This window comes from Cervus elaphus, chromosome 30 (genome assembly GCF_910594005.1).
Source record: "Cervus elaphus chromosome 30, mCerEla1.1, whole genome shotgun sequence".
Taxonomy (NCBI): Eukaryota; Metazoa; Chordata; class Mammalia; order Artiodactyla; family Cervidae; genus Cervus; species Cervus elaphus.
The window spans coordinates 22,179,005-22,207,002 of record NC_057844.1 but is presented as its reverse complement, the minus strand read 5'-3'; the positions used below and the strand labels follow the sequence as shown (position 1 = coordinate 22,207,002).

Here is a 27,998-nt window from a genome sequence, read left to right as displayed (position 1 = left end):
TGTCTAAGGCAGAGCCCCGCGCGCCCAGAGGCAGACAACAGCGGCGGCGTCCGCAGGGACTCTACGCCGGAGACGCGTACCCCGCTGCCCCGAGCTGCGATGAGCACCCCAGCCATCCCCCAGGACCTGCAGCTGAACCCGAGTCAGAGGGCCCAGTCCGCGTTCAGAGGTGAGGCCCACCGTGGCGGGAGCGGCGCGAGCCCGACGCGGATCGTTTGCCTGAGGGGCCGGGGCGGCCACGGGGGCGGGAAGGCTCGGGCAAGGCCGTCAGGGCCGCGGGGCCGCAGACCGGCTTCCCCCGCTCCCAAACCCGGCACGGTTGTGTGAGAAGCCCGCACGGGGTGCTCGGCCTTTCGCGGCCGCGTTCTCGGCGTTTATGAACTGGACAATCGGAGTGGTGCCCGCTGTGCGATGTTAGTGTACGGGTTGAGCTCCTTGCGTGCGGTCGTGACCGGCTGGTGGGGGAGACGCGTCTCAGGTGAGAGAATCCGTTTAGCCCGGGGCAGGGTAGAAGCGAGTATGCGAGGCTCCCGGGCCGGTGGGGGCGGGGCGGGGCCGCGTCCGCCCGGGGAGAGGATTGCGCCTGCGCAGGGCCCTCCCGCCTCCCGAGTCGGGAGTTCATTTCTGCAGCGAAAAGTGTGCACTTTTGATGCTTCAGATTCAAGGAATGTTGCCTTCGAGTTAAGAGAAATCTAGAGTTGCCCACTCCCGCATCCCGAGTCGGGAGTTCATTTCTGGAGCGAAGGGTGTGCGCATCTGATGCTTCAGATTGAACGCATGTTGCCTTCGAGTTCAGAGAAATCTCGAGTGATCCAGGTCTTCAGAAATAATAGCTATTTCTTGGCCTATGGATAGGAAAACAAATTCTCACCCACTTCTGGTAAATTAGAACTTGGAGTCAGGTGTCTCATCTCTACCGTTTAGCTCTTGACACTTGGCTTTCAGGAGCTGTATGTCGACAGTGATGCTCTCCAGACTTTTCACTTTCGGACAGTAGGGAATGTTATTCTTGTTCAGAGTGGTTATGGGGACTAGTTATAGCAACAGTCATTTAAAAATATGATTATTTCTCAAAGGCAGTACTGAAATGGGAAATTTTCGGTTATAGACAATATGTGATCTCAAGTAGAATATTTTTCGAAGTTAAATCAGTATGTTTTTTTAATCAATATTTTATTTGATGTTATTGTATATGATGCTGACCTGTAGCTCTTTTGTTATTTAGAGCAAAGAAGACAAAAACTCAAGGAGCAGCTGTTAAAAAGAAAAACTTCCTTTGCATACAAACAGGAAAATCAGATGTTACTCAGGTGAGATCAAATGTTTTTCAATTCACTTATGTCAAATTAGAGCTGTCCAGTAAAGATGTAATGTGAACCACATGTGTAATGTAAAATTTTCTAGTAGCCACATTTTTAAAGAAGAAATGAATTTTAATAACCTTTTATTTAATCCAGTATTTTAATTTGCATTTTTTTATAATAGGTACTGTATTTATTGATATAGTTTCTCTTGATGAATGCTTCATATCCTTCTCCAGGGTGGAAACTTATGCTTATATTTAGGAGATAGAGCTGGCAGGACTTGGTGATGGATTAGCTGTGGGATATAAAAGAAAAAATAGAGTCAGAGATGATCCTGAATGTCCAGGTTAAAGGAGTCTAAAGAAATATGACAACTAAGTTCAATACCTGACCATTATACTGTGTTTGATAGTGGAAAAGGAAATACTGTGAAGGACATTATTAGATCAGTTTTCAACTGTGAACAATAAGGTGGTAAATCAAGGTAAACTTATGAATTTGATAACTGTTCTGTGAGTATATAAAATCCCTGTTTTTAGGAAATAAACATCAAAGCATTTAGTGGTAAAGAGCCATTATATATATAACTTAATTTGAAAGATTCAGGTAAAAAGTTGTATATATTCTACACATAGACATGTTCAGAAAGAGTGCAAATGATATTGCAAATGGGATAAAATGTTAACAAAAGGCAAATCTGGGTAAAGAATGTATGGATATTCTTTAAATTATTTATAATTTTGCAACTTTATATAAGTTTGGCATTGTTCCCAAATAAAAATTTTAAAAAATTTTTTATATTAATTAGTTTCTTTATAATAAACATTTTCTTTCACAAATCCCAATTTTTTTGTTCAAGACAAAAAGATGATCCTAGACTTTTGATTTGAATAACTGGGTGGATGGTGATCCTATATATTGAGATGGGAAGCCTGAGTGAGGAGTGGGAGAATCCAGAGCTCTGTTTGACCATAATAAGTTTGAGGTAGCAAGAAGACATCTAAGTGGAGATGCCAAACAGTGATGTGTGTGAAGTTCAGGGGTGAGAATTGGACTAGAGATAAGAACTTGCGAGTTGTCTGTGTGTAGATGGTATTTATTTAAAACCTTGAGGTGGAATGAAATTAATAGAGGGAAAGCAGAGAAAGAACATTAATTCAAATGTGACTGTGACTCTCAACTACTTATTTAAATAAGGAATCCAACTGGGTTATGGGGTTTAGAGTACTCTTATACACAATGGGAAGAAAAGAACATTCTAAACTCAACTATAGAGCTCTCAACCTCTGTTGACCCTAAAATATACCTTTAGTTCACCTTTTTTATATCTCTAAAGTTGAAATCTGACTTAGAATCAAAGGCATGTCCAACTGACCCTTTTTTCCCCCCACTTTGTTCACAGAATACGAAATCACTCGCTAAGAGAGTCTCATGGCCTGTACTAACTAGCCTGTATCTGTAAAAAGAAGTTTGGGTTTAATTCTTTTTTTTTTTTTTTTTGAAAGATAATTGCTTTACAGAATTTTGTTGTTTTCTGTCAAACCCCAACATGAATCAGCCACAGGTACACATATATCCCCTCCCTTTTGAAACCTCCCTCCGCATCCCACCCCTCTCGGTTGATACAGAGCCCCTGTTTGAGCTTCCTGAGCCATACAGCAAATTCCCATTGGCTGTCTTTTACATATGCTACTGTAAGTTTCCATGTTACTTCCATACATCTAACCCTCTCCTCCCCTCTCCCCATGTCCATAAGTCTATTCGCTATGTCTCCGTTAGTGAGATCGGTCAGTTGTGTCCTCCTCTTTGCGACCCCATGGACTATAGCCTACCAGGCTCCTCTGTCTGTGGGATTCTCCAGGCAAGAAAACTGGAGTGGGTTGCCAGTTCCTTCTCCAGGGGATCTTCCCAACGCAGGGATTGAACCCAGGTCTCCCACATTGGAGGCAGATGTTTTACCCTCTGAGCCACTAGGGAAGCCCCATTGCTGCCCTGTAAATAAATTCTTCAGTACCATTTTTCTAGATTCTGTATATGTGCGTTGGAATACGATATTTATCTTTCTCTTTCTGACTCACTTCACTCTGTATAATAGGTTCAGTTCATCCACCTCATCAGAACTGACTCAAATGCGTTCCATTTCATGGCTGAGTAATATTCTATTGTGTGTATGTACTACAACTTCTTTATCCATTCATGGACATCTAGGTGCTTCCATGTTCTAGCTATTGTAAATAGTGCTGCAGTGAACAATGGGATACATGTGTCTTTTTCAATTTTGGTTTCCTCAGGGTGTATGCCTACGAGTGGGATTGCTGGGTCATATGGTGGTTTTCTTCCTAGTTTTTTAAGGAATCTCCATACTGTCTTCCATAGTGGCTGTATCAATTTACATTCACACCAACAGTGCAAGAGCATTCCCTTTTCTCCACACCCTCTCCAGCGTTTATTGTTCGTAGACTTTTTGATGATGGCCATTCTGACTGGTGGGAGGCTATATCTCATTGTAGTTTTGATTTGCTTTTCTCTAATAATGAGCGATGTTGAGCATCTTTTCATGTGTTTGTTAGCCATCTGTATGTCTTCTTTGGAGAAATTTCTGTTTAGGTCTTTTTCCCACTTTTTGATTGGGTTGTTTGTTTTTCTGGTATTGAGTTGTATGACTTGCTTGTATATTTTGGAAATTAATCCTTTGTCAGTTGTTTCATTTGCTATTATTTTCTCCCATTCTGAGGGTTGTCTTTTCACCTTGCTTATAGTTTCCTTTGCTGTGCAAAAGCTTTTAAGTTTAATCAGGTCCCACTTGTTTACTTTTGTTTTTATTTCCTTTACCCTAGGAGGTGAGTGAAAGAGGATCTTGCTTTGATTTATGTCATCAAGTATTCTATGTTTTCCTCTAAAAGTTTTATAGTTTCTGATCTTAATTTAGGTCTTTAATCCATTTTGAGTTTATCTTTTTTTTTTTTTAATTTTTTTATTAGTTGGAGGCTAATTACTTCACAACATTTCAGTGGGTTTTGTCATACATTGATATGAATCAGCCATAGATTTACACTTATTCCCCATCCCGATCCCCCCTCCCACCTCCCTCTCCACCCGATTCCTCTGGGTCTTCCCAGTGTACCAGGCCCGAGCACTTGTCTCATGCATCCCACCTGGGCTGGTGATCTGTTTCACCGTAGATAGTATACATGCTGTTCTTTTGAAACATTCCACCCTCACCTTCTCCCACAGAGTTCAAAAGTCTGTTCTGTATTTCTGTGTCTCTTTTTCTGTTTTGCATATAGGGTTATCGTTACCATCTTTCTAAATTCCATATATATGTGTTAGTATGCTGTAATGTTCTTTATCTTTCTGGCTTACTTCACTCTGTATAAGGGGCTCCAGTTTCATCCATCTCATTAGGACTGGTTCAAATGAATTCTTTTTGACGGCTGAGTAATATTCCATGGTGTATATGTACCACAGCTTCCTTATCCATTCATCTGCTGATGGGCATCTAGGTTGCTTCCATGTCCTGGCTATTATAAATAGTGCTGCGATGAACATTGGGGTGCACGTGTCTCTTTCAGATCTGGTTTCCTCAGTGTGTATGCCCAGAAGTGGTATTGCTGGGTCATATGGCAGTTCTATTTCCAGTTTTTTAAGGAATCTCCACACTGTTTTCCATAGTGGCTGTACTAGTTTGCATTCCCACCAACAGTGTAAGAGGGTTCCCTTTTCTCCACACCCTCTCCAGCATTTATTGCTTGTAGACTTTTGGATAGCAGCCATCCTGACTGGTGTGTAATGGTACCTCATTGTGGTTTTGATTTGCATTTCTCTAATAATGAGTGATGTTGAGCACCTTTTCATGTGTTTGTTAGCCATCTGTATGTCTTCTTTGGAGAAATGTCTGTTTAGTTCTCTGGCCCATTTTTTGATTGGGTCATTTATTTTTCTGGAATTGAGCTGCAGGAGTTGCTTGTATATTTTTGAGATTAATCCTTTGTCTGTTTCTTCATTTGCTATTATTTTCTCCCAATCTGATGGCTGTCTTTTCACCTTACTTATAGTTTCCTTTGTAGTGCAAAAGCTTTTAAGTTTCATTAGATCCCATTTGTTTAGTTTTGCTTTTATTTCCAATATTCTGGGAGGTGGGTCATAGAGGATCTTGCTGTGATTTATGTCGGAGAGTGTTTTGCCTTGAGTTTATCTTTGTGTATGGTGTTAGGAAGTGTTCTAATTTCATTCTTTTACATGTAGCTGTCCAGTTTTCCCAGCACCATTTATTAAAGAGGCTGTCTTTCCCCACTGTATATTCTTGCCTTCTTTGTCAAAAATAAGGTACCCATAGGTGCTTGGGTTTATTTCTGGGCTTTCTGTGTTGTTCCACTGGTCTATATTTCTGTTTTCATGCCAGTACCATACAGTCTTGATGACTGTAGCTTTGTAGTATAATCTGAAGTCAGGAAGGTTGATTCCTCCAGCTCCATTCTTCTTTCTCAAGACTGCTTTGGCTATTTGGGGTCTTTTGTGTTTCCATATGAATTGTGAAATTTTTTTTTCTAGTTCTGTGAAAAATGTCATTGGTAATTTGATAGGAATCACATTGAATCTGTAGATTGCATTTGGTGGTATAGTCATTTTCACAATATTGATTCTTCCTACCCAGGAACATGGAGTATCTCTCCATCTGTTTATGTCATCTTTGATTTCTTTCATCAGTGTCTTATAATTTTCTATGTACAGTTCTTTTGTCTCCTTATGTAAGTTTATTCCTAGATATTTAATTCTTTTTGTTGCAGTGGTGAATGGGATCGATTCCTTAATTTCTCTGTCTGATTTTTCATTGTTAATGTATAGAAATGCAAGTGACTTCTGTGTATTGATTTTGTACCTGCAACTTTGCTAAATTCACTGATTAACTCTAGTCATTTTCTGATACTATCCTTAAGGTTTTCTATGTACAGTATCATGTCATCTGCAAACAGTGAGAGCTTTACTTCTTCTTTTCTGATCTGGATTCCTTTTATTTCTTTTTTTTCTCTGACTGCTGTAGCTAGGACTTCCAGAACTATGTTGAATAATAATGGTGACAGTGGACACCCTTGTCTTGTTCCTGATCTTAGGGGGAATGCTTTCAGTTTTTCACCATTAGAATAATGCTTGCTGTAGGCTTATCATATATGGCCTTTACTATGTTGAGGTAGGTTCCTTCTATGCCTATTTTTTGAAGAATTTTAATCATAAATGGGTGCTGAATTTTTTTCAAAGGCTTTTTCTGCATCTATTGAGATTATCATATGGTTTTCATCTTTCAGTTTGTTAATATGGTGTATCATACTGATTGATTTGCGTATATTGAAGAATCCTTGCACTCCTGGAATAAACCCAACTTGATCATGGTATATGAGTTTTTGATGTGTTGCCAAATTCTATTTGCTAAAATTTTGTTGAGGATTTGTGCATCTGTGTTCATCATTGATATTGGCCTGTAGTTTTTTTTGTGTGTGTTGTCTTTGTCTGGTTTTGGTATCAGGGTGATGGTGGCCTCATAGAATGAGTTTGGAAGTGTTCCTTCCTCTGCAATTTTTTGCAAGAGTTTTAGAAGGATAGGCATTAGCTCTTCTCAGAATGTTTGATAGAATTCTCCTGTGAAGCCGTCTGGTCCTGGGCTTTTGTTTTTTGGAAGATTTTTGATCACAGTTTCAATTTCAGTGCTTGTAATTGGGTTGTTCATAATTTCTGTTTCTTCCTGGTTCAGTCCTGGAAGATTGAACTTTTCTAAGAATCTGTCCATTTCTTCCAGGTTATCTATTTTATTGCCATATTGTTGTTCATAATAGTCTCTTATAATCCTTTGTATTTCTGCATTGTCTGTTGTAACCTCTCCTTTTTCATTTCTAATTGTGTTGATTTGATTCTTCTCTTTTTTTCTTGATGAGTCTGGCTAAAGACTTGTCAATTTTATCTTCTCAAAGAACCAGCTTTTAGTTTTATTAATATTTACTGTTGTTTCTTTCATTTCTTTTTCATTTATTTCTGCTTGTATCTTTATGTTTCTTTCCTTCTACTAATTTTTGGGGTTTTTTGTTCTTCTTTTTCCAGTTGTTTTAGGTGTAAAGTCAGGTTGTCTATATTCAATGTTTTTCTTATTTCTTGAGGTAGGACTGTATTGCTATAAACTTCCCTCTTAGAACTGCAGCAAAAGCTACTCCCATAGGTTTTGACTTGTTGTGTTTTCATTGTCATTTGTTTCTAGAAATTTTTTGATTTCCATTTTTGATTTCTTCAGGAACCTGTTGGTTATTTAGAAATGTGTTGTTTAATCTCCATGTGTTTGTAATGAGATCCATCTCATGTAATGTATCATTTAAGACTTCTGTTTTCTTATTCATTTTCTGTTTTAATGATCTGTCCATTGGTGTGAGTGGGGTGTTAAAGTCTCCTACTATTATTGTGTTACTGTCCATTTCTCCTTTTGTGTCTGTTAGTGTTTCTTATGTACTGAGGTGCTCCTGTGTTGGGTGCATGAAGTTGCTCAGTCGTGTCCAACTCTTTGCGACCCCATGGACAGTAGCCTACCAGGCTTCTTCGTCCATGGGATTTTCCAGGCAAGAGTACTGGAGTGGGCTCCCATTTCCTTCTCCAAGGGATCTTCCCAACCCAAGGATCGAACCCGGCGTTGGGTGCATAGATATTTACAATTGTTATGTCTTCCTTTTGGACTGATCCCTTGATCATTATGCAGTGTTCTTCCTTATCTCTTGTAATATTCTTTATTTTAAGGTCTGTTTTGTCTAATATGAAGATTGCTACTCCAGCTTTCTTTTGCTTCCCATTTGCATGGAATATATTTTCCCATCCCCTCACTTTCAGTCTATATGTGTCTTTAGGTCTGACGTGGGTTTCTTGTAGACAGCATTTGTATGGGTCTTGTTTTTTTATCCATTCAGCCAGTCTATGTCTTTTGGTTGAAGCATTTAATCCATTTACATTTAAAGTAATTATTGATACATATGTTCCTATTGCCATTTCTTAATTGTTTGGGGTTGATTTTGTAGATCTTTTTCTTTCTCTTGTATTTCTTGACTATATAAGCCCCTGTAACATTTGTTGTAAAGCTGGTTTGGTGGTACTGAATTCTCTTAACTTTTGCTTGTCTGAGAAACTTTATTTCTCCATCAATTTTGAATGAGATCCTTGCCAGGTACAGTAATCTTGGTTGTAGATTTTTCTTTTTCCCTTTCAGTACTTTAAATATATCCTGCATTCCCTTCTGGCCTGCAGAATTTCTGCTGAAAGATCAGCTGTTAAGCATATGGGGTTTCCTTTGTATGTTACTTGTTGCCTGTCCCTTGCTGCTTTTAATAGTTTTTCTTTGTGTTTAGTCTTTGTTAGTTTAATTAGTATGTGTCTTGGCATGTTCCTCCTTGGGTTTATCCTGTATGGGACTCTTTATGTCATTGACTATTTCTTTTTCCACGTTGGGGAAATTTTCAACTATAATCTCTTCAAAAATTTTCTCATACCCTTTCTTTTTCTCTTCTTCTGGGACCCGTACAATTTGAATGTTTGTGCGTTTGATATTGTCCCAGAGGTCTCTGAGACTATCAGTTCTTTTCAGAAGTTATTTCCATCATTTTATCTTCTAGTTCACTGATTTGTTCTTCTGCTTCCTATATTCTGCTATAGATTCCTTCTAGAGTATTTTTAATTTCAGTAATTGTGTTGTTTGTCTCTGTATGTTTATTCTTTAATTCTTCTAGGTCTTTGTTAATTGATTCTTGCATTTTCTCCATTTTGTTTTTTGATTATCTTTACTATCATTATTCTGAATTCTTTTTCATGTAGCTTGCCTATTTCCTCTTAATTTATTTGGACTTCTGTGTTTCTGGTTTGTTCCTTTATTTGTGTAGTATTTCTCTGCCTTTTCGTTATTTTTTTTAACTCATTGTGTTTGAGGTCTCCTTTTCCCAGGCTTCAAGGTTAAATTCTTTCTTCATTTTGGTTTCTGCCCTTCTTAAGGTTGGTCCAGTGGTTTATGTAAGCTTCTAAAAGGGTGAGATTTGTGCTGAGTCTTTGTTTTTCCTCTGATGGGCAAGGCTGAGTGAGGTGGTAATCCTGTCTGCTGATATTGGGTTTGTATTTTTGTTTTGTTTGTTGTTTAGATGAGGCCTCCTGCATAGTGTGCTACTGGTGGTTGGGTGATGCCGGCAATTGTATTCAGGTGGTTTCCTTTGTGTGAGTTCTCACTATTTGATACCCCCTAGGGTTAGCTCTCTGGTAGTCTAGGGTCTTTGGGTCAGTGCTACCACTCCAAAGGCTCGGGGTTGGATCTCTGGTCAGGATCAAAGATTATACAAGTGGTTTGTTATGGCATTAAGTGAGATTAAAACAAATATCCAAAAACAAGAAACCAAAGATGAACCCCAGACAAATGGCAGTTACAAAATCAGTCAAATAATAATTACAATAATGGAATATACATATACAGCCGTGAGCAAAGTCAAAATAGTCCAACAAAAGTAAAGTACAATAGATTGACCCAGCGAACAAAGGAAATCAAAAATTATATTTACCAGTTAAGAACAAAACTAACTAAAGCAGAAACTGGAAAACAAAACTAAAGCAAGGTGTCAAGTGGGTAATAAAGCAATGAAAGCAAAACTAACAAATATGTTGAGAGAAAAGAAAAGAAAGAATAGATATACAAAGTTAAATAGAGGTATTTGAGGAAGATTTATATCTATTAAAGATTAATTGCAAGAGAAAAGAACAGTAGGAAAGGCAAGCAAAGAAATAAATGTAGGAAAATATAATAGGTTTAAAAAATTTTTAAGTTAAAATTATAAAAAAGAGAAAAAAAAAAAAAAAACAGAAGAAAAAAAGAGGAAAGAAGAAAGGGAAAAAAAAGGAAAACTCAACAGAATTGCAAAAGCCTAATGCAAAGGCAGAGGTTTATAACAATAATAAAAATTAAAAGTGTGACTGCATATACACATATACACCCATAAGCAAAATCAAAACAGTCCAACAAAAATAAAGTACAGTAGATTGACCCTGCAAACAAAGGAAACCAAAAATTATATCTACCAGAGCAAAACTAACTAAATCACAAACTGGAAAACAAAACTAAAGCAAGGTGCCAATTGGGGAATAAAGTAATGAAAATAAAACTAACAAATATGTTGAGAGGAAAAGAAAGAAAGAATAGATATGCAAAGTTAAATAGAGGTAGATAGAGAAGATTTATATACATTAAAGATTAACTGCAAGGAAGAAAGAACAGTAGAAAAAGCCAACAAAGGAATAAATGTAGGAAAAATAATAAAGGTTTAAAATTTTTTTAAAGAGAAAAGAAAAAAAAAGGAAACTCTAGAACTGCAAAAGCCCAAAATAGAGGCAGAGGTTTATAACAACCTGCTCCTACTCCTCTGTGTTCCTACCTCCAGTGTCCACAGCTAGTGCATTTTCTTTTGTGGGAGCTCTCAGTGACCTTTTATATATTCTGTAGATAGAGTCTACATAATTGATCGTGTGAATTTTTTTTTTTTTTAATCGTGTTGATATAATCTGCAGCTATACAGCTGGTGGGAAGGTTTTGGGTCTTCTTCTTAGCCACACTGCCCCTGGGTTTCAATTGTGGTTTTATCTCCACCTCTGCATGTGGGTCGTCCACTGGGGTTTGCTCCTGAGGCTGCCCTGGAGGACTTGGGTTTGCCCCCGTGAGGGCCAGGTGTGGAGGTGGTGCAGCTGCTTAGGTCGCAGGGGTTCTGACAGCACCAGGTACTCGGGAGTTGGTGGCCAGGGCAGCAGGAAATACCGTGCTCTAGAAGGGTATGCCACCTGCACTGGCCAATACACTTCAGTATTCTTGCCTGGAGAACCCCTCCCTGACAGAAGCCTGGCAGGCCACAGTCTACAGGGTTGAGGAGTTGGACGCTACCAAAGCAACCCTGTGCGCAAAGATGCAAGGCTTTTTTGCCTGTGGCAGCTCTGCCCCAGTGAGAGTTGAGCGTGAAGGTGGCGCAGCTGCTTGACTTGGGGAACCCTGGTGGTGCCAAGTGTGCAGGGACACGGGCTGCCTCTGTCGCAGGAGTTGGGGCCCTATCACAGTCTTTTCTCAGGCCTCTCGGAGCTGGCGATCAGAAGGCTTCTTTGGCCAGTCTTTCTCTGCAGCTCTGCGCGTTCAGGCTTAGAGGGCTCCCTTGCCTGGGGCCCTTCTCTGTTGTTCCGTGCATCAGGCACATAGAGAGGACCCCTGGCTGGGGTCCTCTGGGTGGTTGCCTACTCTGTACTTGGGCGCATCAGTCACTTAAATGAGCACCCTGGGTGGGGTCCTACTCTGGTAGGTCAGTGCATCAGGTGTTTGATGGGCCAGCCTCTCTATTGTTCAGCGGCCAGTGCTGGCACGTGGTGGGAGAGAGGCTATGGTGATGGGTCCACCCCCTACGTGTGACTCAGCAGTATCGCCTTGCATCCATAGCTGCCTGGCTTCCCTCCACAGGCATTTCCCACCAGTCTCCTCCCTCACATCCCCTCGATCCATCTCTCTGCAGTCAACAGCAGCCCTTGCCCTGGGATTGCTCCACAATCCCTAAACTCCAGCTCCCAGCCACTGCACCTTCCAGGGGATTACATCCCTGTCCAGGGTACGTATGGCTGCGCTAAGGACTGTCTGATTCTCATTCCATTTAGGCTGCCACAGATCAGCTGTTTGACTCTCAGCCTTAAATGTTTCTCCTCTGACTCAGACAACTGCCCCAGTGTGGGGATCAGACCCCTGTTTCAGTTCCCCCATCCGCCTAGGGCAGGCCCAGTCCTAACTAACACTCCTATTTTTCCCTCTAGCTCCTTTGTCCTACCGAGTTTTGCGTGGGTCTGTATATCCTTTTCTGCTGGTCAGGTACTCCTGTCCGCTCTCAACTGGTGTTCTGCATGCACTTCTATGTCTGAGGGTGTATTCCTGATGTATCCGTGGAGAGAGACTCCACGTCCACCTACTCATCCGCCATCTTGTTCCTAGGTTTAATTCTTGAAGAACCTTTTGCTTGGGATGTATAGTCTAAATGCAGTGCCATCTAGAAACTAAAATCCACATTAATTAATAAATTAATTGTGTGTTTGAAAATTTTTGGATTTCTTTTGGGAGAGCTGTTTTTTTCCAAGGTAAGTCTGGTACCAGGTACTTAAAACTAACCAAAGAAAGTGTTGCTTAACAAATATTTTTGAAGACTTATTTGAACAACTAGAGAATGGTTTAGAATGAGACTATGGGGGGAGGGTTTAAGATCTTGTAAGAAAATATCTTTACTTTTCCTAGCTATGTTGTTTATGCTTTAAATCACCCTACAATAAAGAAAAGTTTTGCTTAGGACAAGTCAACCTCAGCTCAGTTCTTGCCTCAATTTAGAACTATCAAGTCGGGGAGTGGTTATATCCTCCTATACCTCCCCTCAAAAAGGAAGCATTATCTAAAAGCATGTGGATTTTCTTTTCTTTTCTTTAAGTGATGGAGATCAGAGAGTCAGGACATCTGAAGGCCAGATCCAAGAAGGGAAAAAAGTTCTGAAAATAAAGACAAAAATGGTAAGATACGGAGTAGTTCTCCATCCCTTTTCCCTCATCCCTAAAGGTTTTTTCCCTAAACTCTTTTTGAAAGAAAGGAATTCTAAAATACTGATTTGTCTTAAATAACTCTTCTAGGCTGATAAAGAGAATGTTGGTAGACCTACCGGGATCAAAAATAATTTAACAGTGGAAAAAAACTGTATTCCTTTAAAACCTTCTAATGAATTAACCAATTCAACTATAGCTACGGATCCACCTAATTCTGAGGATAATAATCAAACTCTGCCATTGTTACCAGTTAAAGATGACCCCCAAAGTCAGCATAGAACATTAAGCCAAACATTTCACCTTAAAAACAACAGTAAGAAAAAAACAGTGATTACAGAAAAACCAAAGCACGATGCTAACGTGCCCAAGAAACCTGTGCTTGGAGCATATCGTGGACAAATTGTTCAGTCTAAGATTAATTCCTTTAGAAAACCACTGCAAGTCAAAGATGACAGTTCTACAACAACCAAGAAACTTCCAGCGACTGTCTCTAAAGCCACAAAGCCTCAGCCTGGAGACGTCAGCAGCATAACAGTAAAAAGTGATAGAGCCTCACATATGACAACTGCCACTAAATTTGCAAACACTACATCTCATATCCGACACCTTGTGCGACCTCCTATTAGAAGTCAGCACAGTGAAACCCAGGACGCCATGAAACAGGGCAGCAGCAGGATGTCTGCCAATGTTACAGTCCGGAAGGGGCCTCGAGAGAAAGAGTTAAATACAGTTTCATCTGGCATCAAGACCAGTTCTTCACAGGACACAAAAGGAAATAAGACACTATCAAAAAGCATGACAGCTGAAATGGTAGCCAGGCCTGCTTCATCTTCTAATACTAAACTGATAGAAAAGTCAAAAAGCACTGACCAGCGCAGACACACTACGGTGAAAGCAGCTGTCGACAGTAGATGGACTCGGCCCAAAGAAACTGCGGAAGAGAGAAAGTAAGTAGATGTAATTTTATTAGCTCAGTTTTCAGTAGAGTACCATTTGTGAATTCGGCTTATCATTTCCTTGATACTAGAGTATTTGAGGTTTTTGTACATGGATTCTCTTCATATGCAGATCAGCCTAAGGCTATTTATATTGTGGAACAGTATATCCTAAGTTACTATACTTGAGTATGTTTGATTGGGCTTACCTGGTGACTCAGTGGTGAAGAATCCACCTGCAATGCAGAAGACACAGGTTTGATCCCTGGGTTGGGAAGAAACCCTGCAGAAGGAAATTGCAACCCACTCCAATATTCTTGCCAGGGTAATCCCATGGACAGAGGAGCCCGGTGGGCTACAGTCCATGGGGTCGCAAAAGAGTCGGATGTGACTTAGCAACTAAAACCAAACCAAAACAGGTTTAATTAGGTTGTTTTATGTAATCAAAGGTAAAATGGTTAATGAAATTGGGAAATGTTTTATAACCTCTCCATTTAAAAATGCATTCTTGGGGTCTTGGCGCATATAGTTAACATTGATATGTTCCCTCTTTATCTTCAAACAGGTGAACTATATATGTGCCACTAGTGTAGAATTAAAGACTGGAAGTGTTCAGCTTTCACTGTGTTTGACAGAGTTCTGTCATCAGTGTCACAGTAATGTTTATATACTGCTTCTAACTGTAGAGCTCGTCTGAGTGAGTGGAAAGCTGGCAAAGGAAGAATTCTGAAACGGCCTCCAAGCTCAGCAGTTACCCGGCCTGAGCCTGAAACACAAGATGAACAACCTGTTGGATCCTTCTGGACTACCATGGCAGAAGAAGATGAGCAACGACTGTTTACTGAAAAAGTAAACAAGACATTTTCTGAATGCCTGAAGCTGATTAATGAGGTAGATAGAGTGTTTATCTTATATTTGCTTATAGCTTTATAGCTTATAGCTTAATAGCTTACAAATTAAGTTTATAGCTTACAAATTACCTTCTTCAGTGTTATCTCATTAAATTATATCATCAGTCTTTTTTGACCAATTAATGTGTCATCAGTGTCATGGAGACTTAATTGTGAGATTGTTTCTCTTTAGCCTTTAATGGGCTACATTCTAATTGAGTTCCTATAAATGTATCAAAGGGATTCTTAGATTTTTTTCCACTGAGTTTATAAATATTGTATTTCTCTAAGATATTAATATAGAGTGGACTGGGGGTGGGTATTTGCTCTGATACTTCTGTTTTTTACATTCAGTCAACGTATTTACAAATTATTTTTTCTACTCCTTCTATACTTTACCAAAGACTAGCAGCACAAATTATTATCACAGATTAAATTTAACTAAAATATTTGCAAACCAAATCCCATTACTCTAAACCAACATGGTCTTGAACTGTAGAATTTAATGATTTGGACCAGAATTTTATGGGAATGATAATCAACTTCAGAGTGTGTGTGTGTGTATTTTTTCCTCCTGACTTTTCCTTAATCTTGCTTTGGTCACTCACTGGTGTCTAAACATAGCAAGAGTGATGAATACAGAGTGTGATTTCAAACCTTTCTCTAGTCTTTATGAATATCTGTAAACTTTTTGTAGTTCTGACAGCCAGTGAAAATTATGGTCAGGGAAACTGATTCTATTCCTATCTACTCTACTGGGGTTTTTTATTGATACTGTGGAATTTTCTGCCCTACTATTTACCTATTTATAGCTGTTAATTATATAAGCCATTACAGATTCATTTTTTTAATCTTACTATCAAAACCTGACAAAGATAATCAGGAAAAAAAAAAAACTAGCGAGCTGTTTCCATAAGCATTTGGTAGGTTAAAAAATTATAAATAAAGTAATAACAAATAGGGACTCCCCTGGTGGTCCAGTGGCTAGGACTCTGCGCTCCCAATGGTAGGGAACCTGGGTTCCATCTCTGCTCGGGGAACTGGATCCCACTTGCTTCAACAAGAAGATCCTGCAAGCCACAACTGAGACCAGGCACAGGCGGAAAGAAGTGTGTATGTACATACATCAACAAATAGAATTCCATAGCATACAAGAGGGTAAACATAAAGACTGAGTAGCGTGTTAGTCACTTTTTTTACTTATTTTTTCTCAACTAGTGTTTCTTTTTTCTAACTCTTGACTGACCTACTTCTTGCTAACCATTCAGAATAAGTTTGGAGTAAGGAAAACAATGGTGACTATTATATGAATAATTTTCTACCAACCTTTTTTTCTCTTTATCACTGATCCTGATTGTAGTAGGCTTACTTAATTGTTCATAGTTTGTAGACTAAACAGCATCACTCACTTTATTTCTTGCTGTTTTAGGGGTGTCCAAAAGAAGAAGTATTAGTTACACTAAACGACCTGATTAAAAATATTCCTGATGCCAAAAAGCTTGTTAAATATTGGATATGCCTTGCACATATTGAATCACTCACAAGTCCTATTGAAAATATTATCGCAATCTATGAGAAGGCCATTCTGGCAGGAGCTCAGGTGAGATGATAACTTATGGGTCATTATTATTTCAGTGTAAATAATTCAGAATTATTTTGGAACACATCACCATATAACTTGATACAATTTTGCTTATTTATGCGGCAGTAATGAATGTTTAAAGACTACAGAATTACATATTATAGAGGCTGTTTTTCTCCCTTCTAAAACTTGCTCATGTACTAGGGATAGTCAGACCTTAGAAAATGGATATAAGCTGAAATATGCATTTCCTAAAATGTGATGGGAGAAATAGTTTACCACAGCATGTCATTTTGGACATCGTCTAGTGGAGAAATCTACTGAAAGACTGAATTTTCGGTATTAAAAAGTATTTAATAGAAAGCAAATGGAATTAAATTAACTTTTAAAAATGTTAGCAAGCTCTCTTACCAGAGAACTCTCACTTTTTATCTTTATGGACTCACATTTATATGCCATATGTTTGGTCCAGTCACATAGAAAATGGCAATCAACTAATTTCTCTGACATTAGCACCATAGTGGTTTAATATCATATCTGTTACCTCTTCCCATTGTGCTGCTACAAAAAAGCCCTGGGGCATAGAATAAGTCATATCTTGAGTTTTTATTTGGTTGTTTATTTTGTTTTTATGGGCAGATATTCCTAAATGTATTTCCTTTTGGCCAAGTTTCTCAGAAATGCATTCTTGGAAATTGTTTACAGAGTTTTTAAAAACTTTGCTTTTTCAGCCTTTCCTTAAGAAAGGTCTATATCCTTTAGTATCAGCAAAGCCAACAAATACTATTTGATCTTTCACCTGAATTAACATATAATATATTTAGCAGGTATTCTCTCTAAATGTGTAAGACACTTTGCTGAAGGATAATTGTATTCCACCGAACTTCACCTGGAAGAGAATGTTAGGTCCCTACTTCATTGAGCCAGAAGGGACGTTACTTAATGGTGTTTATGACAGTATAGCTAGGATGCAAAACTAGAGCCAGGCATTCATAGAGAAAGCAGTCAAGAGAGAGATGTGAGACCAGAGCAGAAGTTGGGGAACAGGGATCAAAATTGGACAAGAAAACTGAACACCTGATGGGTGAGTCCTTTAGGACTAAGTTCAAAAATTAAGAATGTGACCCTGAACTTCCCTTTTGTATCATACTTTGAATATACTCCATTAGCAGGCATTGTGGTTCAAGGGAATATAGTAAGTACTTACACTATATGACATTTAATGCATAGTTACTGAACTGCTGAATTTTTGAATGAATGAAATGTTAGACTAATCAACCTTGAACTCTTCAAAGATGCATTTAATAGCATGTGAAACAAAAATATAACCATGGGCTGGAATGAAGGAGAAAAGGAATAAAGTAATACAATTTAGAGTAAACAATATAATCAGCTCTTTGATAGATATTAATAGTCTTAATTTGCTACTTGTTCATTCATTTTATTCCTGTCAAGCAAGCAGTAATAGTTACCATAGGGTTAAGAAAAATTAACAGGGAAATTTTTTAAATTGATAAAATTCTATCCCTTAACCCTGGTGGCTCAGAGGGTAAAGTGTCTGCCTGCAATGTGGGATCCCTGGGTTGGGAAAATCCCCCAGAGAAGGAAATGGCAACCCACTCAAGTATTCTTGCCTAGAGAATCCCATGGACAGAGAAGCCTGGTGGGTTACAGTCCATGGGGTCGCAAAGAGTCGGACATGACTGAGCGACTTCACTTTCTTTTCTTTAAGTTTATTTTTATTTGGAAAAGATAGTCATGTTTTTCAACTTGAGTAGCAAGAATTCTGAGAAAAATGGTCTAAGAACCATTGCTTTCTTTTAAAATATGTAATTTAATCACTGGATTTAATATTTTCTACTTGGATAACCTAGTTAATGTCTAAGAATATAAAACTTATATGGGTCTGCTTTCTTCATTAAAAAAAAATTAAGCCCATTGAAGAGATGCGACATACAATTGTTGAAATTCTGACAATGAAGAGTCAAGAAAAACTTAAATTTGGTAAGTTAGTTTCTTTTGTTTCCTTCAGGTGAATTGTGATTTAATTTTAAATTTCTTTTCTGAATTATTTTTATCTTTTAAACTTTTTAAAATATTTAAGTTGGTTCTTTCCTCATACTCCTGTTGACTTATCTGCGAAATTCATTGACTCTACATAGTGTAAATAATTCTTAACTAGGAGATCTGGTTCAAAATCGTTATCATGTATCTGTGAAAGTTACCTTACCTCTCTAAGCCTTTTCCTGTCTTGGTCAGGAAGGTTTCCTGGAGTAGGGAATGGCAATCCACTCCAGTATTCTTGCCTGGAGAATCCCGTGGACAGAAGCCTGGCAGGTTACAGTCCATGGGGTTGCAAAGAGTTGGACATGACTAATACTTTCACTTTTTTGACTAGATGATCTCTATAAAGATTTTTTAGTTCAACAGAGAATATTTCTATTTATGGTTGCTGTTAAAAGTACCAGTGGGACATACAGGAGATGTATATGATCTGATCTTAATGGCTGTATTTAATGAAGGAGCTTAAGAGGGAATGGGCTTCCCTGGTGGCTCAGATGGTAAAGAATCTGCCTGCCGTGCAGAGACCTGGGTTTGATCCCTGGGTCAGGAAGATCCCCTGGAGAAGGAGATGGCAACCCACACCAACATTCTTGTCTGGAGAATCCCATGGACAGAGGAGTCTGACAGGCTACAGTCTGTGGGTTCGCAAAGAATCGGACATGACTGAGCAACTAATACACACACACGTAAGAGGGAATGATCAGGGTGACAGAAGGAAAACCAGGAAAGACTAGTATATCACAAACCAAAGGCAGAGGAAGGTCTAAGAATAGCCCAACCCATTGAAATGGGTGAAGGGAGGTCAAAAGATACAAACTACCAGTTATAAAATAAATAAGTCCTGGGGATGCAAAGCACAGTGTGGTATCTGAAGTAATAACACTGTATTGCATATTTGAAAGTTGTTGAGAGAGTAAACCTTAGAAGTCCTCATCACAAGGAAAAAGATTTGTAACTCTGTGTGGGGACAGATGTTAATCATTTCACAATGTATTGTGATCATCATTTTACAATATATACAAATATTAAATCATTATATTGTGTACTTGAAACAAATATTATATGTCAATTATACTGCAATTTAAAAAAATTTATATATTCTAAGCATGCTTGCCCTTTAATTTTGTCTTAGTGGATCATATTTAAGCTCGTACCAAGATTGTCTTCCTTCTGTCTTGTACTCATTTTTCAAGACCCCATGGAAATGTCATTTGTGAAGCCTTCCTTTGCCATCTCCCTGTCCCTCAAGCAAACTCAGTTATTTCTTTGTTTGGGTTCTTGTGACCCTTTGTTTTTTTAACCTCATGTATAGCATTTTCCACATAATTATTTTAAAGCATGTCTCTTCCACAGAATGTGAACTTCTTAAAGGGTGGGGATGATTGCCTTTTGGTATTCATTTCTGAATCCGTGACACATAGGAGATATTAGATATTTGTTAAATAATTGTTAGCAGTATCTGCTTAGAAAAAGTAAATGGTTACAAGATGGCAGTGTGGTTCTTTGATTTTGCAAATTTGGCTAACTGTAAATAACCTTGTCTTCTGAATTTGTTCTTTATATTCAAACAAAAGCTTCATCTATAAATCTCTCCGTAGGAGAAAATATTGAGGAGACTTGTGCAACCAAAGAAGAAATCCAAGAAGCCCACACTGATGATACAGATGTTGATCGAGAATCAGAAAAACTGGAAATGGAAAATAAGCATCCTAGAAATGTGGTGTTTCAAGATTGTGAAAAAGAGCAAAATGACGAAGTAAAAGACCCAACCAGTGATGTTAAAACCCCAAGTACAAACACTAGGGCAGGTTGCTTAATTAAATATAATGTGTCCACTACGCCATACTTGCAAAGGTAAACTTTTAAAATGTAATGTGCTCTTGTTTTGTGCTTAGGGATCGTGCATGTGGTATTTTGAAATCCTTAAGCTCCCGATTAGAACTATTTGTTAATAGAAAGATTTCAAACAAAATGTGATTGGAACATTTCTGTACATTGGAAATTGGAACATTGGAATTGTACATTGGAAATTGGAACATTCCTGTACTTGCTTTGCTTTTTCCTAAATATTACCATTTTAAAAAAGAAAAACTTTAATTTCTGTGTGTTACTAATATCACTGGGTTTGGAAATTGAACAATTAGCCAATTCTATAGGTATTCAAGTATCTAGTGTGTACAAGTTGTAACAAACAACAAATGGAGAAATGAAAAAGTTCCTGACTTCAGGGAGCTGGCAGGCCCTCTTTCTGTAGGACAAGTCACATGGATAAATGTTTAGTATAAAAGTATGAAGTGAAAATGGGAATAATTTTGTGGGTCTTTCTTTTTTAGTGTAAAAAAGAAGATGCAGTTTGATGAAACAAATTCAGCATATAAAGAGCTAAAGTTTCTAACACCAGTTAGACGTTCTCGACGTCTTCAAGAGAAGACTTCTAAATTGCCAGATATGTTAAAAGACCATTATCCTTGCGTGTCTTCATTGGAACAATTAACAGAGTTGGGCCGTGAAACTGATGCTTTCGTGTGCCGCCCCAACACAGCCCTGTGCGGCATGTTCTCGGAGCCTGACCCGACAGAAGAGGAGTGAGGTTCTGATAAGGAGTGGGGTTATATTATATTCCAAGAGTGGTTGGCTGGTTGATTGGTTGTGGTTCTGTATGTCGTTTAGGTCAGGAGTTGCCAAGTACCTAAGTATTCACGGCAGAAAGTTAATCCTACCTTGTTGATCTCAACAGACTGAGCTTTTCTCTGAACTAGGTAATTTGTTAAGACAGTTAGCTTCCTTTGTCACCCAGTTCTGTGGTCTCCGTGTCCCTGGTTGTTCGCTGCCACTCTCCATCAGGGCCAGTGACTCTGCATCTGTGGTCTCTTGACCTCTTTCTTTTTTATTATAGCCAAGGTCATAAGAAGGATAGTTAACTACTCCATTTCTAAGAGAAAATGATTTGTGGTAAGAAAGAAAACATGCCAAAGCTGATGGGTCTTTGGAACTTTAAATCTGAGTTCCTTTCTTAAGTTCCTTTTCTAACTTGACTATGTAAAATGCTAAAAAGTTTTTAACCCCATCGCTTCGTTTGGTAACAGTTTATATAGACTATTAAAATGGAATTAGAGAAGGAATATATACTATTTCATAAATGTCATTGTAGTTTAAGTAGTATTTCTAAAATAACTAATAACTTAAAACTGATTTCTTCCTTGTAATGTTAATATAAACACTTCACTGTTAAATCATGTCTCCTAAAACATGATAATCATACACAGTAGTAGGACTCTTTTCACACATAAATACCACCACTAAAACTTTTGTAAGTCTCCAAACTAATACTTAAGTGGCATATATCCTTTATCAACCCTACAGTTTCAAGTAAGGATTTGGTCATTGTAAAAGATTAGTTTTAAAACTGCATAGTATGAATATAGTTAAAAATCACATTACCTATTTATGTTCATGAATTCCGTTTATATAATAGTGCCAATCTTTGTTCTATTTATTGTCTCATGTTCTAGAGAGTAGGATTTTTATTCCTTTTAACTATGTATCTAATATGTATACAATAAAGTAAAATATATAATGATATTGGAATGATATTTCTGTCAACAAATACAAAATGCAATTTAAGCACAGTGAATAAGTGAATGCTTGCCTTTGTTGTTGTTTTTTTTTATTTTCCTTAGGTGAATTAATTAAATTAATTAATTAAATTTCCCCCTTCCCCAAATCTTCTTACATACTGATTTGTCAGAGCCAGTGACAATCCCCATCTCCGAGGTTTTGGAAAGAGCACAACCATGTGGTGGAGAGTTGGATCAGGAAGAAACAATGGATTAGACTTTCATTCTCTGACCTCTTGCCCAGAGGAGGGACAGCAGAAGCACGTGCACTTGAAAGGTCTCTGCATTGTCATGACTTCTTGGCCCACACAGTCAGTGACCCTGAGCACAGAGGGCCTCAGTGTCTCAGTAGCATTCTGCATAAAGTCCGCTCCAACTTCAGTTACAGTGTAAACCATCTGGTCCAGGTTGTTTTCATCATAGTATCTATAATCAGTTTCAAAGTGTGTTAGTCACTCAGTCTTGTCCAATTCTTTGTGACCCCATGGACTGTAGCCCACCAGGTTCCTCTGTCCATGGAATTCTCCAGGCAAGGATACTGGAGTGGGTTGCCATTTCCTTCTCCGAATGCTTGCCTTTGAAATACATTACAGTCAGACCGGACTTTAGGTTTTTCAACACTAATTAAAAACAGTGTGTGTTTAATGGTGTGTTTCCTTTTGAAAAATTAATCTATTTATCAAAACTTTTACCTTATTCTTTTTTTCATACTTTATATAAATGGTACAAAATATGTCATTTTGAAAGAAATTTTCAAAATGTAGCTGGCCTACACTGTCACCTTTATACAATCCATACCATATGGTTCGTTAGGCCATGTAACATAGCTTATAATATCTCAGTGAAAGCGAATATCTCAGCAAAACTGTTCTCTGAACAGGTTTCACAGAGTGGGTTTTTTTCCTTCAACTGAGGGGAAATCTACCTAAATAGTCATAGTTCTAACACTTAGAGATGTAGTTATAACTTCTTTTCATATGCTTAAGAACAGTTAACACCTGTCTGATCTAGGTTTGTTCCAAGCTAAATATCTCCCAAGATTGTGATGGATGGTATATGAACCTTGGAGCCCAACAGACCTACATTCAAAATCTCTCCTCTGGAGTCTGAAGCTAGAATTCTATGCCCAAGTTATTATTCAAGTTTGAGGGCATTTTCAAACATAGAAAGATTCATTTGACCGCTCATGATCTTACCTGAAAGTCTCCTTAAAGGTTTTATTCCAGTGAAATTTAAAAGAATCATTAAGTACACCAAATCAAAAAAACTGAAGTCTACCTAACCATAGACTATAAAACATTATATAAAATGAAAATACTCCAATGATTTCAACAGGAGAGGTGTAGAAGAAGAAACAAAAGAATTGAAACTAATTATCTTGCCAACAAGCTTGTCATGTTCGGGTGCAGGATACAGAAATTCATGTTTGCTCTCATCATCTAGTAGCAGTTTAAGTGTTAAAAATATGAAAGGGTAAGACCCCTCAATTCCATCCCTAAGTATCTGGAGAAATGAAAACATGCCCTCACAAAGGCTGTACACAAAGCTGTTCATAATTGTTATATTAGCCTAGACTGGAAAAAAACACAAAAGCCCATCAACTGGTGCTTGGGAAAACAGAAACCATTATATGCTATATCCATTTGATGGAAATTAAGCAAAAGAAAACAGATGTTAAGAAAAAGAAGCTACCGAACACAGCAATATAGATGACTCAAAAATATACTAAGTAAAAGAAGTGAGAAAAAATTACATACTATATAATTTCATTTATGTGAAATTCTAGAAAAGATAGAATTTCCATGTTGACAAAGCAGATCAGTGGTTACCTGGTGCCAGAGGCTGAGACGAGACTGCAAAAGGACAAGATGAAAGTGGGAAAAATGGAAATGTCCTATACCTTAGTGGTAGTTACACAGTTATGCTTTTGTCAAAACTCACTGAAGTGTGCACTTAAGACAGGAGTATTTTATTTATATGTAAAATATACCTCAAAATGGACTTCCCAGGTGGCATAGTGGTAAAGAACACCTGTTTTCCAATGTGAAGAACTGACTCATTGGAAAAGACCCTGATGCTGGAAAAGATTAAAGGCACAACAGAGGATGAGATGATTGGATGGCATCACCAACTCAATGGACATGAGTTTGAGCAAGCTCCAGGAGTTGGTGAAGGACAGAGAAGCCTGGCATGCTGCTGTCCATGGGGTCGCAAAGAGATGACCGAGCGACTGAACTGACAAAGAATCCGCCTGCAATGGTTGGAGATGTGGGTTAGATCCTTAGGTCGGGAAGATCTGGAGAAGGAAATGGCAACCCACTCCAATATTCTTGCCTGGGGTTGCAAAAAGGACAAAGCAACTAAAACAACAACAATACCTCTAAAGAGTATACCCTTATATTTAAAAACACAAGGATCCCAACCGAAAAATAAAAATGTAACTCCAGCCACTATGGAGGAGCGGGTATTGTGGGTGATGGGGTTTTCAACTCCAGAGTTATGCACATGGAGCCAGAAGGCTTAGCGCCAGCCACGCTAGCCCCCTGGCCCAAGTGCCAGACACGGGTGAGCAAGCTCTCAGAGGAGTGCAGCTCCCAGCCTTCAAGCTACCCCAGCTGACACCCAGTGGGGCTGACCCTCAAGTCTGAACAATTCTCTTCCTTTTCATCAGTGTTTCAGAAGTTCAGAAGTTTCATGCTTGCTTGAAACTGCCCTTCTGATCTTCGTCATTTCTGAATACATCGCTTCCAGGGTGGAGCTTGTAAAATGAAGACAATCTTTTTTTTTTTTTTTTTTCAATAAGACCTGGAGTTTGAAACTGTTATCTCATGAGGAACTCAGGAAAATTAACTTTGAGATTCAAAGGTCATTAGACATCATATCAGTTTAATATTTTGAAAATGTTTTATCTACATGGCTTATCAGGAGAGAAACTAGGCTGTAATTGGTTCCTACTTGCTCATTGTACACCCATTTGCTGCAAAGCTGAAGGTGCTGCCTGCAACTGTCTGCATGCATTGCTCAGTCACTTCAGTCGTGTCTAACTCTTTGCAACTCCATGGACTGTAGCCCGCAAGGATCCTCTGTCCATGGGATTCTCCAGGCAAGAATGCTGGAGTGGGTTGCCATTTCCTTCTCCAGGGGACCTTTCTGACTCAGGGATCGAACCCGGGTCTCTTATGTCTTCTGCACTGGCAAGTGGGTTCTTTACCACTGCTGCCACCTGGGAAGCCTACTGTGCAATTGCCTACTATGTTATTATCACCTAAAGAACATTTCTTTTCCTAGAGGTACACTGGTGGTCCTTTTGAAACGTATGGAGGACTACCCTGGTGGACTAGTGGATAAGATTGTTGTGTCTTGTTCAGTTGCTGAGTTGTGTCCCACTCTGCGACCCCACAGATATAGCCCACCAGACTCCTCTGTCCATGGAATACTCCACACAAGAATCCTGGAGCGGGTTGCCATTCCCTTCTCCAGGGGAATCTTCCTGACCCAGAGATCGAACGCAGGTGTCCTGCATCGCAGGCAGACTCTTTACCACCTCAGCCACCAGGGAAGTCCTAGAGATACTGCTAAAGAACCTAAAAGCACAAGGCAACCCGCCCCCCCCCCCCCCAACACACACCATAACAAAGAATTACCCAGTCCAAATCGTCAACAAGACAGAGAGAAACCCTGAACCAGCTTGTCTCTCCCTGGTAATGCCCTCCACTGAACCTCACCTTTCACTTCAATGAACTGTGCCTCCCACTTCAGCAATTCCTACACGGATTTTGGGTCCCAAAGAATGGCACCACCTCCAAAATCTTGACTATGGTCCCTTTCTCTTCATGACTCCTCTCCTGCCAGCTGTCTCCCTTGCTCCCTCCACGGTGGTTCTTTGACTTCATTCAAACCTTCTAGTTCATCATCGAGACCATTTAGGCCAATTTCTATTTTCATTTATTTCTATTTTTTGGCTGTACCAAGTAGCTTGTGGGATCTTAGTTTACCGACCAGAGATTAAATATGAGCCCTTGGCAGTGAGAGCACAGAGCCCTAACCATTGTACCACCAGGAATTCCCTCTAGTATTTTTTAAAAGATAAACAAAAAAAACCCAGATACAATTAAATTTCATCATGTTTTATTCAAAATATCAGTTCAGTATTAATCAATATGAAGTGAAGTCGCTCAGTCATGTTCGTCTCTGTGATCCCGTGGACTGTAGCCTGCCAGGGTCTTCTATCCATGGGATTCTCCAGGCAAGAATACTGGTGTGGGTAGCTATTCCCCTTCTCCAGGGCATCTTCTTGACCTAGGTATCGAACTCAGGCCTCCTGCATTGCAGGCAGATTCTTCGCTGTCTGCGCCACCAAGGAAGCTCATTAATCAATACACAAAATGATCAATGGAATATTTTACTCTTTTTTTTTTTTTTTTAATTTTGGGCTCAGATGGCTCAGATAGTAAAGAATCTGCTTGCAATGTAGGAGACCCAGGTTTGATCCCTGTGTTTGGAAGATCCTCTTAGAGAAGGAAATGGCAACCCACTTCAGTATTCTTGCTTGGAGAATTCTATAGACAGAGGAGCCTGGCAGGCTATAGGCTATGGGGTGGCAAATAGTTGGACACAACTGAGCAACTGACGCTTTCTCTTTGGTATTTTACTTTTTTCTAAACTGGCATAAGTAAGTGCAATACAATTTTGAGCATTATCTTTCATCTACTAGTCTCGCCAAATTCATTTAGTAACTAACATTTTTAGGTTATTTTTCACACATATAATCTTATCATTTGTGAGCAATGACAATATTCTTTCTTTCATTCTAATATTTATGCCTTTTCTTTCTTTCTCTTATGAACAAGCTAAAATCCCCAGGTGAAATTCTGATAGGAATGGGCTGGCAAGAACTCTTGCCTTGTTCCCAACCAGTGGGGAGGAATTCTGTGGCCAGCCATCACCACCTGATTTTATTTTCTTAAGTGCTGGGGCACTCTGAAATCCTGTGTGTATTTTACACTTACAGCACATTTCTATTTGCACCAGCAGTACTTTTCATGTGCTCAGGAGCCACGCATGAGTAGAGCCTACCGCCTGGACGGTGCCATTCCCCACTCACTTCCTTCACAGGGATATTCGGTCTAGACCCCGAGGTGTGTCACGTCAGTCACCCCAATATCAGCACCCTTAGCTCCCCAGTCCTAACATGCTTGTACTCGGTAGCTTCAGTTGTGTCCAACTCCTTGCAACACCATGGACTGTAGCCCGCCAGGCTCCTCTGTCCATGGGATTCTCCAGGCAAGAACAGTGGAGTGGGTTGCCATGCCCTCCTCCAGGGGAATCTTCCAGAGCCAGGGATTGAAAACTGTGTCTCCTGGGTCTCCTGCATTGCAAACAGTTTCTTTACTGCTGAGCCACTGGGGAAGCCCAGTCCTAGTATAATTCTGTTAACTGCATAATCCCAGGATCAGGATGATTCAAAATTCTCACTCCTGGAAACAACTACATAACTATGGACTGGAATCACCCCTCAGCTGCTCTATCACCTTTGACCACAATAGCTTCACCTTGTGTTTTGAAAACATACCCAAAACTTCACCACTCAGAATTTTACTATATAAAATAAAGAAGTATAAGAACTAATAAATAAGTAAAAAAATCCTGACTTAAAAAAATCTTCTGCTTCAAGATTTCCATAGTCTATAGATGACAATTTTCTATTCCACAGAGAAAATGGAGACTGTCGAGATTCTGTCTCCTTTTTTTTTCTCTAATATTATGTACATCCATCCACATTTTTATTTCCTCTGCTGGTCTCCAAAGCAAACGTGTTTGCTCCTCATCTAGTCCAAGGCTAATCCTCTTCCTGGGCTCTGGAAGCCACCTCTTCATCTCAACTAGACATTCCTGGTTCCCCTGCCTCTAGCATTTTCAGCCTCTCTTTCCTTCCCATTGGTTTATATTATTCATCAACACATAACTACAATTTCCCCATTAACAGAATACTTGTATATATG

General features: G+C 39.0%; 1 protein-coding gene across 1 annotated transcript; it reads left to right on the top strand.

The window, feature by feature from the left end:
* Positions 1–10: 10 nt before the first annotated feature.
* On the top strand, positions 11–22,641 carry CKAP2 (cytoskeleton associated protein 2). Its single transcript, XM_043892031.1, has 9 exons — positions 11–169; positions 1,226–1,310; positions 12,800–12,878; positions 12,996–13,855; positions 14,530–14,734; positions 16,163–16,333; positions 18,250–18,319; positions 19,978–20,233; positions 20,713–22,641. The coding sequence occupies exons 1-9, from the start codon at positions 100–102 to the stop codon at positions 20,966–20,968; spliced, it is 2,052 nt and encodes a 683-aa protein (XP_043747966.1). The 5' UTR covers positions 11–99; the 3' UTR covers positions 20,969–22,641.
* The last annotated feature ends 5,357 nt before the right edge of the window (positions 22,642–27,998 follow it).